General features: G+C 41.5%; 1 protein-coding gene across 1 annotated transcript; it reads left to right on the top strand.

The window, feature by feature from the left end:
* The first annotated feature begins 438 nt into the window (after window positions 1–438).
* Window positions 439–14997, top strand: SLC33A1 (solute carrier family 33 member 1). Its single transcript, XM_035133385.2, has 6 exons — window positions 439–1629; window positions 3752–3942; window positions 7269–7453; window positions 8794–8911; window positions 9741–9956; window positions 11142–14997. Exons 1-6 carry the CDS (start codon window positions 852–854, stop codon window positions 11310–11312), a joined length of 1659 nt encoding a protein of 552 aa, XP_034989276.1. The 5' UTR covers window positions 439–851; the 3' UTR covers window positions 11313–14997.
* The last annotated feature ends 499 nt before the right edge of the window (window positions 14998–15496 follow it).

Raw genomic sequence — 15496 nt, 5'->3', positions numbered from 1 at the left:
GACTCGATTTGAAGCAGGCGCACACAACGCAGCCCCTACAGCTGCTCAAAAAAAAAGAACGGCAACGGACAAGCGTAGCACGCGGTTCTTCGTTTCCGGCCTCCAAAAAGCCGCTCTATCCCTCTCGGATCTTTTCCCGCCTCTGCGGCTCTGCCCTGCCTTTAAGCACCTCCTTTGAGAACCGGAAGCGAAGCTGCCGTTCCATCGAGCCGGCCAAGAGCTGCTCTATAGTTCTTTCCCTATCCATTCTTCCTCCCTCTTCCTCTTGATAGGATGGCTTCCCGGTGACGTAGCTCGCCAGCTCCTCCAGTCAGATAGGACCACGGCTGCTCAGAGTTCTTTGGCTGCCTTGGCGGTACCTTTGCGAGCCGGGTTGTGTTTCCAGCCGGGGAACTTTGACACGTCGGACCGTGCCGGGTATAAAGTGGGGTTGGGGTGGGCCTGGGGGGCCGGTAGGATTTTATTTCTCTTCCTTGCTTCCCAACGGACTTTTGGGGCCGGGAGAAGGGAAATTGGTTTTTTGTCGGCGGCCGCGACAAGGAAGAAGCTACCGCCGCCTTCCCGGCGCTGCTTTGTTTTGGTGGGGAAGCTCCGCGAGGAGGCCCGTGACTTTCAGCTGACGAGACTGAAGCCCCCGCTCCCGGGCTCTCCTCGATTTCTCCGTCCTTCTAGCGGGTGCGAGGGGACCCCTCTGACCTGGAGCGGGTTTGGCCCAGGTCGGAGGCGGAGGAGGGAAGGCCGGGCCCCTGTTCCAGGTGACGCGGAACTGGAAGCCCTGAGCTGCCCTGCTGCCGCGGCGGGGGAAAGGCTCCCCTGTCCCGAGGACGACGGCGCTGGACTACGTGTGCGACATGTCCCCCACCATCTCCTACAAAGACAGCAGCCGGCAGCGCCGGCCGGGCTCCTACCAGAACTCCGCGGATATGCTGAACAGGGAGCTCCCGCCCCCGGACTTCTGCGGGGATGGCCGCCCCGGGGCGGCCGCCGAAGTGGGAGATGACCGAGAGGCGCTTCTCCAAGAGCCGAGCGTCACACCGCTTGGGACACCTCGGGGCTACCGAGCGGAGCTGGGCAGTATCTTGCTGCTCCTCTTCCTCTACGTGCTGCAGGGCATCCCGCTGGGTCTCGCGGGCAGCATCCCGCTCATCTTGCAAAGCAAGAACGTGAGCTACACGGACCAAGCTTTCTTCAGCTTCGTCTTCTGGCCTTTCAGCTTGAAGCTGCTGTGGGCCCCCCTGGTGGATGCCGTGTACTTCAAGAGCTTTGGCCGACGCAAGTCGTGGCTTGTGCCCACTCAATACACCTTGGGGCTTTTTATGATGTACCTTTCCAGGCAGGTGGACTCTTTGCTTGGGGAGGAGGATGGCAAAAGCCCAGATGTGGTTGCCCTTACAGTGACCTTCTTCTTGTTTGAGTTTTTGGCAGCCACTCAGGACATAGCTGTAGATGGCTGGGCATTGACTATGTTGTCTCGGGAGAATGTGGGCTATGCTTCCACTTGTAACTCTGTGGGCCAGACAGCTGGCTACTTCTTGGGAAATGTCTTGTTCTTGGCTCTGGAATCAGCCTCCTTCTGCAACAAGTATTTGCGGTTTCAGCCTCAACCCAGAGGAATTGTATCGCTTTCAGGTATAAATTTTTTGAAGCGAATGTAATGATGCAGATCTATCTGAGAGCGCCTTTTATCTCCCCCCCCCAAGCTTCTATGTCCTCTTCAGGTTGACAATTGTTCATGTGTAGTGTGGTAAGAAGTGGTGATGGATTGGTCTAGCATGGAACATTTCAGGTACACCCCTCTTATAGAACTGCAAAAAGAATTACCTGTGTGGATTTGCTATTCAAGATTGCTATATCAGCTGCCCAACTTTGAAGGTTCACATTTGTTTAGTAACTGTCTGATCTTGATACGCTCTTTTGATAAAAAAGCTGCTGTGTGTGTGTGAAACCTGGAAGAACACATGCTGCTATATAAGCACACTTTGTGAAAATGCAGTGTTATCTTACAGAAGTTTTGGCACTTGCTGGTTCATGCTAGATAGCAATTCTGCATTTACACATTTTGCCCAGATTACTTTGCTTAAAAATGGAGCTGCCATGTCATCTTAATTAATTAATAAGCTAAACTAAGCTAGTTGTCCTCGTCCATGTTGCTAACAATACAGTGGAACCTCGGTTTATGAACACCTCGGTTTACGAATTTTCGGTTTACGAACACCGCAGACTCATCTGGAACGGATTAATTCACTTTCCATTACTTTCAATGGGAAAGTTCGCTTCAGTTTATGAACGCTTCAGTTTATGAACAGACTTCCGGAACCCATTACACCCATGTTTCGGGTTAAGTACGCTTCAGGTTGAGTACTCCGCGGACCCGTCTGAAACGGATTAATCCACTTTCCATTACTTTCAATGGGAAAGTTCACTTCAGTTTATGAACGCTTCAGTTTAAGTACTCTGCGGACTGTCTGGAACAGATTAATCCACTTTCTATTACTTTCAATGGGAAAGTTCGCTTCAGTTTATGAACGCTTCAGTTTATGAACAGACTTCTGGCACCAATTGTGTTCATAAACCGAGGTACCACTGTAATAATAATGAGAGGTAACATACTTCAGATACCTATGGTGAAAGGACCTAAAGCAAAATGAACGATTATAGCAGGCACGTCCAACTTCCAAGAGACTGTGATCTACTCCCACTGTAAAAAACTGGCAGTGACCTACCGATTGGATTGACCAGAGTTGTTCAACTTTTGCGGGGCAGGGGGAGGCAAAGTTGTTGAGCTTTTTTCCTTCTTTTTTTGTAGGGTGTGTGTGTGTGTGTGTCAGGAGCCCACGATCAACAGGTAGATCACGATCAACCGGTTGGACAGGCCTGAGTTATAGTATAGGTTTACAACTAGAAGCAGAATTGGTAAAGACCTGTTAAATATAGTTTTTTTCAGAATTCCCTTCAAGAATGGGAAGAGAGGCATTACTTTCACACATCTAATTTCCTGCCACCATAACATTCTGCATAAGGTTGAAATCACACAATTGAAATGTAAGGTGTAATCATATATTAAAACAGTTTAGAAGCCATTGTATTCACATGAATAGGGTGGTTCCTGAAAACATACGTCTCAATTGCCAAAGACCAGAGCAAAGAGGTGTGTCTTTAGCATATGTTGGAAATTGTGTATGTCATTGTTTTTGAGTTCACTTTTCTGAAAAAAGTGATTAATACAATATATATAATATAATGAAGGTGCAAGATGCACTTCTGTGGGGAGGGAATTCCACAAACTAGGAGCTACCACAAAGAATTCTCTCTCCCATAACACCCTGCTTGAACTTTTGAGGGCAGTGGAACTACCAAGGCGGTTCCAGTTTGTTAAGTAAGTAGGGTTCTTGAGGTTGGGGGTAAGAGTATTTGCTTAAATGAGTTCTTAATTTTTATTATTCTTAACTTAATTTGCTTATTCACATTGTGGTCTCCAAATCCATTCCTACAGGGATTAATCTGACATCTTTTCTTCTGGTAAAGATTAAGGCTGCACTATGTAGACTGCTTGTTCCTATACAGCCCCTTATTTATTTGGATGAGCTAATAATCTAGCATAAATGAATTGTTTTTATGAAAGCTATTTTTCATATTGGATGGTATGTTAATTGTTTCATGAAGGTTGCAGCTAGTCTCAGTATTGGTTTTAAATAGTAAGTTATTCACATCAAGTGTCTTCATAATGTAAAAGGTTTCATTTCCCTTTCAGATTTCCTATTTTTCTGGGGTGCTGTTTTCTTAATAACTACCACCTTGGTCGCACTCCTGAAAAAAGAAGATAGGGAAAGACACCCATCAAAAGAAGAAACAAAAGGCATCATGGATACATACAAGCTGCTCTTCTCAATAGTAAAAATGCCAGCAGTCCTTACATTTTGTGCCCTGATTTTAACAGCAAAAGTGAGTACATGATTTGTGATTATCATTTGGGAATGTGTCTCATTATTATAAGTTACTGTTATTCATGGACCTGTATGTCAGTCTTATGAGCTTCTATGCCAGAAAACATCTTAATTGAGAAGAGAGCTATTATTGATGTTTATTTATTTATTTGATTTATATACCACCCTTTAACCAAAGATCCCAGGGTGGTGTACAACATTAATAACATAATTTACGGAGCATTATAATACAAGCATAATACGGAACATAATAATAGACAACATCATAATAAAATAATCATAACAGTCCGTCCCCTCTGCCACATTTAACAGGCCATAGATTGTTTAATGGCTGAACATCCTGGTAAAGAGGAATGTTTTCACCTGGCACCTAAAAACATGTAACGCTGGCACCAGGTGAGCCTCTCTGGGAAGAGTATTTCAGAGATGAGGGAACCATCACAGAAAAGGCCCATTCTCATGTTGTAACTCTCTGAACCTTTCAGGAGTGGGGACATAGAGAAGGGCCCTGAGTGACAAGCACAAGGTCTGGATCAGTTTATATGGGGAGAGGTGGTCCTTAAGGTATTGAGGTCCTAAACCGTGTAAGTTATGAGATAGCATTGTAGCTGAGCAATATGTGTGTCATCTCAGGTATGCACTTCTGTAGGAGCAATAGATTGGGAGCCCTTTACAGACATTACTTTGTGTGCAGAGGGGGAAGCCAATGTGGTGTAATGGTTAAGAGTGTTGGACTAGAATCTGGGAGAATAGAGTTCAAATCCCCACTTGGCCATGAAGCTCACTGAGTGACCTTGTGGCAGTCGCTGCCTCTCAGCCTAACCTACTTTACAGAGTTGATGTGGGAATAAATTGAGAAGGAATGAACCAGATTAAAATACATGTCAACCTTCTGTATGTCTGGATAAGCTTGCCTAAATAAAAATGCTCTTAAAAAGGTAAAGGGACCCCTGACCATTAGGTCCAGTCACGGATGACTCTGGGGTTGCGGCGCTCATCTCGCTTCACTGGCTGAGGGAGCCAGCGTACATGGAACCAGAGCAGCACCATTTACATTCCCACCGGAGCCGTACCTATTTATCTACATGCACTTTGACGTGCTTTCGAACTGCTATGTGGGCAGGAGCTGGGACCTAACAACGGGAGCTCATCCCATCGCAGGGATTCGAACTGCTGACCTTCTGATTGGCAAGCCCTAGGCTCTGTGGTTTAGACCACAGCGCCACCCGCGTCCCTTTAAAATGCTTTTAGCTAGTGTCAAAATCATTGATGTCAATAGGCAGGGAGTTCCAATGAAATGATAACAAGATTGCATTTCTCAGTGCTTCAGGTGTTCAAACTATTGGACTCCTCAGAATTGGCATTCCAAGGGATGGCAAGCTCCCACTTTTGTTTTCTCCCTGTCTCTAACAGAGAACATAAGCCTTGTTAGCTCTGTAATGCTGACTGCTGTTACTTTTTTGTATTTTTCTACACCGTTCTCTGAGATGGGAGGGAAAAGAGGGAGCCTCATGCTCGGTCTCCATAGGGTTGCTCTTTCTTTGATTGAGAGCTCATTGAATGCAGTCAGTTGAGAGAGGAACAGAGCCGTTGTCATTGGCTCCCTGATGGCTGCAATTGAACAGTCATATCTTAACCTAATCAGCAGAGATATGAAAGGATTATGACGATTGCCCCATAGTGTGCTGCAATGGATTCTAGAAGTCCTCAATTAACCATAATTACCTCTTATGTCTGAATCAGAAAAAAAATGATTACTACAGTTTCAAGTTCCTTGTTCTGAACCTAGTCGCCATAGCCCCCCCCCTTTCTGGTTCTGACGGTTAATTGCTGGCATTGTGGCATATTGCTGCATGCCAGGGAGGGAATTGGTAGCACAGCAACAAAACTCACGGGCAGAAGGCTTGAGCATGTCTCAGCTTATTAAACTACAGCACGATCATTCAACTTTTCCTAGGGTTTTTTCTTTAAAACTTTTTGTAATTTGCAAGACTGCATAAACAATACGCTACCGAAGCTTCTCTGCCAGGGAGCTGGATTAAAAAAACAGTTGTTGAACGAGTTTGTTCTAAAAACAAACTCCGCTCCTGAGAACCAGCAGGATTGTTTCTCAGTGACTGTATCATAGCTGAAAGAGGGAGGTATTGGCATGCAAGGGGGAGCTCTGTTAAATATCCCGGAAGAAGGTCTTGCTAGACAGCTGGAACCCTGGACAAGAGTCGTCCACACTGTAACATTTTGTTGCAGTTCCTACTTGTTTAATATAAACACTGCCTCTTTGGATTGTTACTTGGGCTATATTTATGAAGCCATGCTAGCACTGCATTATTGATCAAATATAGTAATTATTTCTGTATAGCTCCCATACTTGCCCTGATATGGTTATCAGCTGTGTTGCTTCCTGACAAATGTTGGAATGATTAATTGTTCCAGAAGCTGGCATCTGAATACAAGAGACTAAAACAGATTATATTATGATTATGGTTTGGGGAAATATGTTAAAATGATGGTCAAAGTTTCTTTGGCTAAGAGCCACTGTGGTTTATAGAATAGGATAGCCTTGTAACTTAAAAAGCAATCTCAAATCAAGGTTTGATACCCTACTTTGATGGCCCACCACAAACCATGGTTTATAAACTGACACGGGCTCAGGCAAAGAAGCAAACCATGGTTTTTGCATAATGTCTAAATGTCCATGGATTTTGCATAATGTTTTATAAGCGGAGGGGCACAATTTAATTTGTCTAAGCTAGTGATTCCCAAACTGGTCCATGAACCACCCGTGGCCTGCAAGCTTCATTCAGATAGTATGTGGCATGTAATATTGATTTTTAGCTGTATTTTGATTGTTTCTTTTTATTATATTACTATTTGAATTCAATAACTGAGCAATGTAAGAGAAAAAGAAGCAATTAAAATACAATTAAAATCATACATCATCCAGTACAGTGCATTACAATTGCTGTTGTGAGCAGAAAAAAGGGGGGAATATTTGGGAACCACTGGTCTAAGCCAAAGGTGGGGTTGAGAACCTGTGGAATTGTTGGTGCCAACTCCCATAAACCTCAGTCAACATGACCAATGATCAGGGATGATTTGAGTTGTCTGAAGGACCACAGGTTTCCTTTCCCGGTCTGCTTCTTAAATACTGATTTGCTATTCTGGACCACAGTGTTGGGAGCTTGGATCTGGATTCAAGTTCCAGAAAGTCCAGGGATGGGTGACCATGAATAAGTTACCACATATCAGTACAGCAATACAACATTACAGAAAAAGTAATGTTGAAAATGTGCGTAAGATTGTAAAAAGGATTTTATGTTGCAGATTGGATTCTCAGCAGCAGATGCAGTCACAGGCCTCAAACTGGTAGAAGAAGGAGTACCTAAAGAACACTTGGCTCTTCTTGCTGTTCCAATGGTTCCACTGCAGATCATATTGCCTCTGATTATCAGCAAATACACAGCAGGTCCACAGCCCCTGAACACATTTTACAAAGCTATGCCTTTTAGGTAAAAAAACAAAAACCTCTTGATAGTTAAACCTGTTAATACACAGCTCTGTTAATGTGAAGCTATAATTTTGTAACCATTAAAAGCAATGAGATGTGCATGTTAGGCTTTTACTTGGAAAGCTTTGCAGAGGTTATTGGTTTGAAATTCCCCGCTCTTGTTTGTTACGCAATTTATAGTGAAGTGCTCCTTTACAAGAGCTGTGCTTGGTTAAAATTCCATTTGTGTCAGAACAAGTGTTTTCTTTTCCACACTTAGCTTTCATTAGATGACTTTCCCCATATGGACAAGGCTAAGTTCAAGGTATTGGTTCTGATGGAATCGGTATATCTAAATCAGTCTTTAGATACCCAATGAGTTATTTTGCTCTGCAGGAGAAGGCATCCGGCAGATACTATCTTAAAGGGAGTTCTGCATTCTGTGTGATGTTGAAACTGGGCCTTAAGTGTTGTGCCACATGCCCTTTGAAATGCCCTCCTACTAAATGTTAGATAGGTGCTGCCTCTGTAGACATTTTGACACCTGCTGAAGACCTTCCTCTTTCAACAAGTATTTTAAGTAGAGATATTTCCCAGTCTGCATCTGTATAGGAATTGTTTTTAGATGTGTTTATCGTTTTATCTTTTGTTGTCATTTGGGGGCCTTTCATTTCCATGAAGACCACAGAATGTGTCTCATGGATCACTCATTTCCTTCCAGCTTATATGGATGGGAAACAATGGGTTATGTAGGAGTATCCAACATAGTTTTTTCCATATGCTTTGGATTGGAACCTCTACATCGTCCCTCATCATTGACTGGCTGAGGCTGATGGGCCTTGGAGTGCCCATCTAGAGGGGACCATGTTGACTGTCAAAGGGCCTGATTTCAGTCTTGTATGGCCTGCCTCTTTTTAACTAGAATTCCTGAAATCCACTTGCAAAGTTGCAGATCATGGTCAAGGGGGAGACACCTTAACCATGATTTGGTAAGCAAAACCTGGATTTAGCTGCCACCTGCTGATGTTAAAAGGCCCAGGGAAGAGCAAAGTGTGTGTGACCCGGCACATTTGCACAGTTGCTTATTGTCGTGTGCAAAGCAGACGTTGTTTAAGGTGCATTACTGAATCAACCCAAGGTTCACCTAGATCAGCATTCTTCAAAATCTGCATCTGTTAGGTAGCCCACCAGAAACTGGCCAGTGAATCACCACTGGGTCATAATCTGACTCTGCCTTGCCTCAGGTCTACCCCTTGTCAAAACTTTTGGGTTGCCTTCCTAGCTTGTACTGTATTGGTTTAATGCAGACATGATGAGGAGTTTTGGGTATTCAAGGTGTTGCCCCTTATCTTTTCCCTACAGGTTACTGTTTGGGCTGGAATTTGCTTTCCTGGTTTGGTGGACTCCCAAAGTAAAATACGAAGGAGGATTTCCCATCTATTACTATATTATATTGCTTCTGAGTTATGCTTTGCATCAGGTAATAAGATTCTCTCTCTCTCTCTCTCTCTCTCTCTCTCTCTCTCTCTCTCTGTGTGTGTGTGTGTGTGTGTGTGTGTGTGTGTGTGTGTGTTTGAGTAATCTGTGTAGAATCTGTGTAGATACAAGGCTTTGATATATATATGAACAATGTATTGAGCTTAGGCTTTGTTACCACTTAAGGTATATTTAATTTCCTAAAATACATTTGTCTGCTATCTGCAAGTCTTTACTCTTACTGTTAATACTAGAGAAGGATGGACCAGTTTCTTTCTTTTCCATGTTAAATATAGTGGGGTAGGAGAGCTGAAAATAATGCCTGTATATTTTACGTCTGTCAACCAATGTGCCCCTTTGGTTTCAGATTATACATGGGTGGACGAGTTTATAAAGCCAGGGACATATATTTTCACAGCCCTCTGGCAGTTGTAGTGGCTCATTTACCAGAAGTAATGCATTTAGCATTAACTCTGGAAGTGTAAACTCTATTCTGACCAAACTAAGCCTAGGAGTATACAGATTGCCAGATGTGATTTTTTTTCCCCAGCTCTTCCACCGCACCATGTAAGTGTTTTCCTTACTGAAATCTTGTGTTGGAGGGTTATTTTGTTGCAAAAACACTGTTTTGTTTTGTTTTGTTTTGTTTGTAAAAGTGGGAATTTTTGGTCTTCCAAGACCCCAGCAGCTCTCAACAGCTGGCACCTTTTGACTACATTTCATGTTAAAAGGCAGCTCCACAGTGTCCATTAGACATTTCACTAAAATAACAGTTGCTACTTGAAGCTGTTCTCTTGCATTATTCTCTTTGTGTTCATTTGTCTTTCCCCCAGGTTACGCTGTACAGCATGTATGTTGCTATAATGGCTTTCAATGCCAAAGTTAGTGACCCACTCATAGGCGGAACGTACATGACACTACTTAACACAGTGTCGAATTTAGGAGGAAACTGGCCGGCAACAGTAGCTCTTTGGCTTGTGGATCCACTTACAGTGAAGGAGTGTGTCGGAGCTCAGGGACATAACTGTGGATCTGCAGCTGCTGCAGAAGTAAGTTTTTTATAAGAGATTCTTTCATTCCAACACTAGCCTTGATGCAGTGACACTAACTTTCTACACTGATATCCCCCCCCCCCATTTAAAAAGCATCTTAGGAATAGCTTTTGCTCTTGCATATTATCAAGTGAGATAATTTGCACCTCCTCTGTTAGATATGCAAGACCTTCACTTTATTCACCTTATGGGGTTTGAACAGTGCGATTTTAGCCACATAGTAGTGTGATAGCAAAGTTGTAAGACTTTTCCAGAATGCTTGTATAAGATCATCTTGAAAGAATAATTGTTCCTTCATCTTTGGCTACAACCCACATGCTTCAATTCTCTTCCTCCAGTAGACATCACTGATGGGCAATATGAAGCTTAAGGCAGCTGCATTACTCCCTACAAAAGTACTGTATAGTCTTTTAATTGAGAAGGGGGTGCATCTGGGGAAAAGCCTTTTTTCCCTAGATGCCCACCCCCTTCTTAATGTTTTTTTAAAAATTTTGCCAAGCATGTAAAGCTGAATCCACACAATTTAAATGTGCAAAAGTTACGAGTTACCTGTAATAGGAAAATTATTATTAATGGGTGGTAACCAAAGTTAGTCATACTCTGAGCAGACCTGTTGCAATTAATGGACTTTGTAACATCCCAAGTGGCACTGTGGGTTAAACCATAGAGTCTAGGGCTTGCTGATCAGAAGGTCGGCGGTTCGAATCCCTGCAATGGGGTGAGCTCCTGTTGCTCGGTCACAGCTCCTGCCCACCTAGCAGTTCGAAAGCACATCAGAGTACAAGTAGATAAATAGGGACCGCTCCGGCGGGAAGGTAAATGGCGTTTCTGTGCGTTGCTTTAGTTCGCCAGAAGCAGCTTTGTCATGCTGGCCACATGACCTGGAAGCTGTCTGCGGACAAACGCTGGCTCCCTCGGCCTATAGAGCGAGATGAGCGCCGCAACCCCAGAGTCGGACACGACTGGACCTGATGGTCAGGGGGCCGTTTACCTTTACCTAACATCCACTGATTTTAGTGGGGGTATCACTTAGTTAGATATCATCCAACATGCTATATTTTTAAGGATAAAAGCAGTGTGTTCAACTAGAATATTTCATCAATGCATTTTAACTTACCTATTCTGTTAATACATATATCCGTATAACATCTTTTGACGCCCTTTTCCCATTCTCTCTTGCAGCTTTGTACAAAAGAAGGTGGATCTTGTATTATTACCTTGGATGGTTATTACGTGGAATCCTTAATATGCGTGGCTTTGGGATTTGTTTGGTGGTTGTTTCTTGGTCCCAAATTCAAAAAGCTGCAGAACGAAAGGGCATCTTCATGGAAATGCAGGAGAACCAGTTCATAGGAAAACACTGACAAAAGTTGTTATGGTTTTATCCCATAATGAGTACACAAAAGAATAAATACATCTGTGTAGGAAAAAAAAAGGCCAGTTTATGCCAAATAACGTTCCAAAAAACCAAGCCAGGAAAGTAGTATATGGATCAGTTACAAAAGCACACACACCAACATTTCCTTAAGTTAAAAATGAATAAATAATCATACTCAAAACAGCACTTTAAAACTACAGAGCTGTTCTGCTAACTTGCAGTGTCTGCCTTTTTTCTTCTGATTGATTTCTTTAACATTATCTCTAAACAAAACTTTGATGAAACCATAACATTTTGATTTAAATGTAAGCGTTGAATGTGTATGGTAAAATAAGCTGTAGAGAGAACAATCAATTTGATACATTTTCCACGACCCCTTTTAATTGCTGACCATAACTACGCTTTATAGGAGAAAACAATGAGTATCAAAAGATTCTCTCAAATGTATTTTCCTGGCTTCTACAAGCTTTAAAGATTTATAAGAGGAATATTTTTATAGTGGTGAAAATTTACCTTTTTTGTTTTCTTTTAATGTGTACACCTGACTTCAAGGCACTTGATTTGCAAATAGAAGTGGTTTCTTCAGGGCAGCATTCATATGAGAGAAGCAGTTCACTAGGCACTTATGATGATCACACCTGGTAGAGAGGCAGGCAGGCATATTGACCTAGTACTGAAGAACAGGCTTCCAAAAGATATGGGGCACATATAAGGCCAGTGAATTCAGCTTGCTTGAAAAAGCAAATACTGTGTGCTGTTTCTCAAGGATTGCTGTTTTTTTCTTTTATGAGGCCCAAAGAGGACTAGGCAAAAGATGTGGTGCCTTTTGGAAAGAAATGGTGATGGTTTGTCTATACTTTTAATGTTTTAGGACATTCATATCGTTCTAATGTAACAGTCATTCAATCATTCCTGGCTGCTGTCTGGAATCTCCTACAACTGGTAAAGCGATTTTTGCAATTCTCATTATTAAGAGGGAAACTTCTCTTTAGTGCCTTAAGGATGTACAAGACAATGTATATCACATAAGGAAGGGGCACTGTTATAGTATGTTGTTGGATGTATTTTGTACATCTCTCATGATATTAAAATACCTTCAAAAGGTGTGGCAGGCTAGTGTCATACTCTTGATGCTGTCTCAGTTTTACTGGTTATTTCAAGAGGTCAGTTCTTTCTGAAATGGATATTAATTCTTGATTCCAAGTGAATCTGTGATTTACGGTGTACTGTTTTTCTTTTAAAGCTCTTTTCTGAGTGTAAATAAATGTTAAGCCTGTTTGAAAAGGAAGTTTACACAGCTCTTAAGCACACTTACTTGGGAGTAAATGCCACTGAAATTAGTGGGACCTACTTCCAGGGAAACAGAGTTAGGATCATAGGGTTGGAAGAGATTTTAAAACCAACAGAGAGAAAAACATTCTTAGTCTTCCCTTGATCTATATTCCTCTCCTTCTGCAGAACAAAGTGGCCCACCGTTAAGCAATGTATAACCGAAGTCACCAACACCCTAGATCCCAGTACTTAGATTTATAGCTGTTTAAGTGGTTTGTGGATTTCAGGGAACCCCTTGCAACCTTAAAACTATATTTATAGCAAGCTGTTTGTTTCTACAATAATAGGGAGGACTCCTAGACTGCTCCCAATAGGATTTTAAGATTGCAGCCTATCAATGATATTCATCAACTAGTTAAAACAGCAATACTCTGATTGAATTCATGGACCTAAACTAGATAACATCCAGGAACTACCGTACTATTTAACTAGTGACTTTGGCAGGAAGTTGGGTTACACATTGCTTCCCTATGGCCACCTGTTTAATATGTTCTGCAGGTGGGCAGTGTGTGCTGAGATTGCAGGTTGTTTGTGTGTTCTGTTGGTTGAGCTCCAATAACTTCATTTAGATTTGGCTGGTAGAATATAGGGATGCCATCTTTATTGGTCTATCCTCCGCCTTTAAAAGCTGCTTGATTTGCAGGCATTTGTTAGGTGATAATGCTGATCTCTGACAGCAAAGAGTTGCACCTATTGATTTCTATAGATCAAGCTGATGTTGAAGGCAAGGTGTCTGCTGGGTTTTGGGTCTGTTAGTAAACTTCATAGGATTTGAGACACTCTAGTCCGTCCGTTCCTCCCCCCCCCCCCCCCGGGCATATTCGAACATGGTGATAATGTATTAATATCTTGTAGTTCAGTTCATATGAATAATCAGACCTGTTTACTTGAATGAAAAATCCTTGGCGCTCTCACTAAGTTCTTTTAGTTTTCATTCATTGTTATTTTGTTTGCCTTAATTTTGATCCATCCCTATTGGCTAGGTGGGACAAATAAAGTGATGCTACTTTAATACTATATGTGTACGATAGTTAATGAGAGGATATTTAGTGGCTAAAACTTGTGTTTATCATTTCCATTTTTTTTTTTTTTTGCCACAGCATAAATGAAAAGCCTGTTAACAGAGAACGTTTATTAACTGTCTCTAGACAATGTTAGGGAGGGGATGCTTCTAGAAAAAAGGTGTCTGGCTTGCAGAACATGCACAGGAAATTAGCCAGTGAGGCTTTCTATGTTTTCCAGTTCTGTATTACTGATTATACAGGGTGCCAAGAAAAATAAAGGCTATGCATTTAAACAAATGTCTGATGCTGTAGAGTAAATGTTGTGAATGGCTAATAAAACTAAAACCCAGAATCGATAGCAAAGCTTGAACTAAAAGTTTCCTAAAAAATGAGAAACCTTAAAAGAAATTTCAACATACACCGAGAGTGAAAGGAGTGCTCAGCATTACTTTATTGCACTTAAACACATTTGTATTAAACTTGTGTTGAATTCTTGGACACTCATCACGGATGTGATTTTTGCATAGGAATTCCTATAGATTTGGAAGCATATCCTGAGTTGTGCCTGCACCCGAGATAGCAGAGTCTATGGAGTTGCTATAGGTTCAGCATCCACCTTTCACTTATCTGATTTGTACTAAATGAGAACAAAATGAGACCTGTAGTTATTGAAGGCTATCTGCATTATTTGAGAGGTAAATTATGCTGCTTGATATAATTTCAGGTGCAGGCTACAAATGATGTAAATTGGGGAAAAGGTCTACTTAAAGTTCTATATGGTTTTCCCTTAATTGGAGTAAATAATAACGTGATACTCTTGGCCTAAAATTGCTTCCCATTTTCAGGATAATGAGAGATTCTCTGACAGCAATTTTGATCATTCGTGGCAATCAAGTACAATTACCTCACAAAAAGTGGAACACATCTTCTCACTTGTATATAAGGTTCACAAGAAAATGTTTTCTATAGCAATAATCACGTCATGTGAAAGGAGAAATTGTCAAGGGGGGGGAGATATGCTGAGTTGTGATAAAAGTATTATTTGATGAGCTCTCATCTGCACTCTGTGGTGCTGTCTTCAGTTCTGATTAGATTTACAAAGCTTAAGTTGTTTTTTCTGGGTTTTCTATTGGCTATAAAGTTCATAGTTTGAAGAATATTCTTTTTATACTGTATATTCAAAGGTTCATCAGAGATGACTGTAGAAGTATTGAATAATAAACTTGCCTTTTTAAAAAGAAGGCTAAAACTATTTACTTGATACAAACTATATACAAAGCAAGTTAATCTACAAAGGATTTGCAGATGTACATTCTTGTTGAAGGTGTACATACTTGTTGAAGAAAAAAAACTAAAATATTGCTCAGATGGATGACAAATTGATTAAAGTGTGAAACATATAAGTAATGGCCAGGAACTCTATGAAACCAATTACTTTGACTGTAATAGAGAGTGGAAACATAAGTATAATGTATATGTTGGAATATTTTTTGACTGTTCATTTTTTTCCTTTATAATGTGCTGTAAATTGAGGCACTGGTACACAAAAAATAGGTTTGCTTTTGAAAGAGCTGTTAGTCATAATGAAGAACAGAACAGAACGGCTGGACCATTGCATGATTAAAAATAGCTGACTTGTAAAATGGAACAAACGTGTTTAATTTTTCTATTTTACCAAAAGCGTTTCCTGGGTTTTCTCTTTATGTTTAAGCTTAAAAAAAATACTTAAGTTCTGTCAGTTGATAAATATGAGACCACACAATTACCTTGCTGAAAGTGCTACGTTTACGGACCCATACCCCTTAGGAAGTCTCGGAATCTCT

The sequence above is a fragment of the Zootoca vivipara genome, chromosome 5 (assembly GCF_963506605.1).
Source record: "Zootoca vivipara chromosome 5, rZooViv1.1, whole genome shotgun sequence".
In the NCBI taxonomy this organism is placed as follows: Eukaryota; Metazoa; Chordata; class Lepidosauria; order Squamata; family Lacertidae; genus Zootoca; species Zootoca vivipara.
This window is presented reverse-complemented; position numbering and strand designations above follow the sequence as displayed.

Bases quoted from the DNA above. Each gene is read 5' to 3' on its own strand.
- SLC33A1 (XM_035133385.2), top strand. From the start codon at position 852: ATGTCCCCCACCATCTCCTACAAAGACAGCAGCCGGCAGCGCCGGCCG. The intron at 7,454-8,793 runs GTAAAAAAACAA...TTTTCCCTACAG, and splicing joins TACAAAGCTATGCCTTTTAG to GTTACTGTTTGGGCTGGAAT. The intron at 8,912-9,740 runs GTAATAAGATTC...TCTTTCCCCCAG, and splicing joins TGAGTTATGCTTTGCATCAG to GTTACGCTGTACAGCATGTA.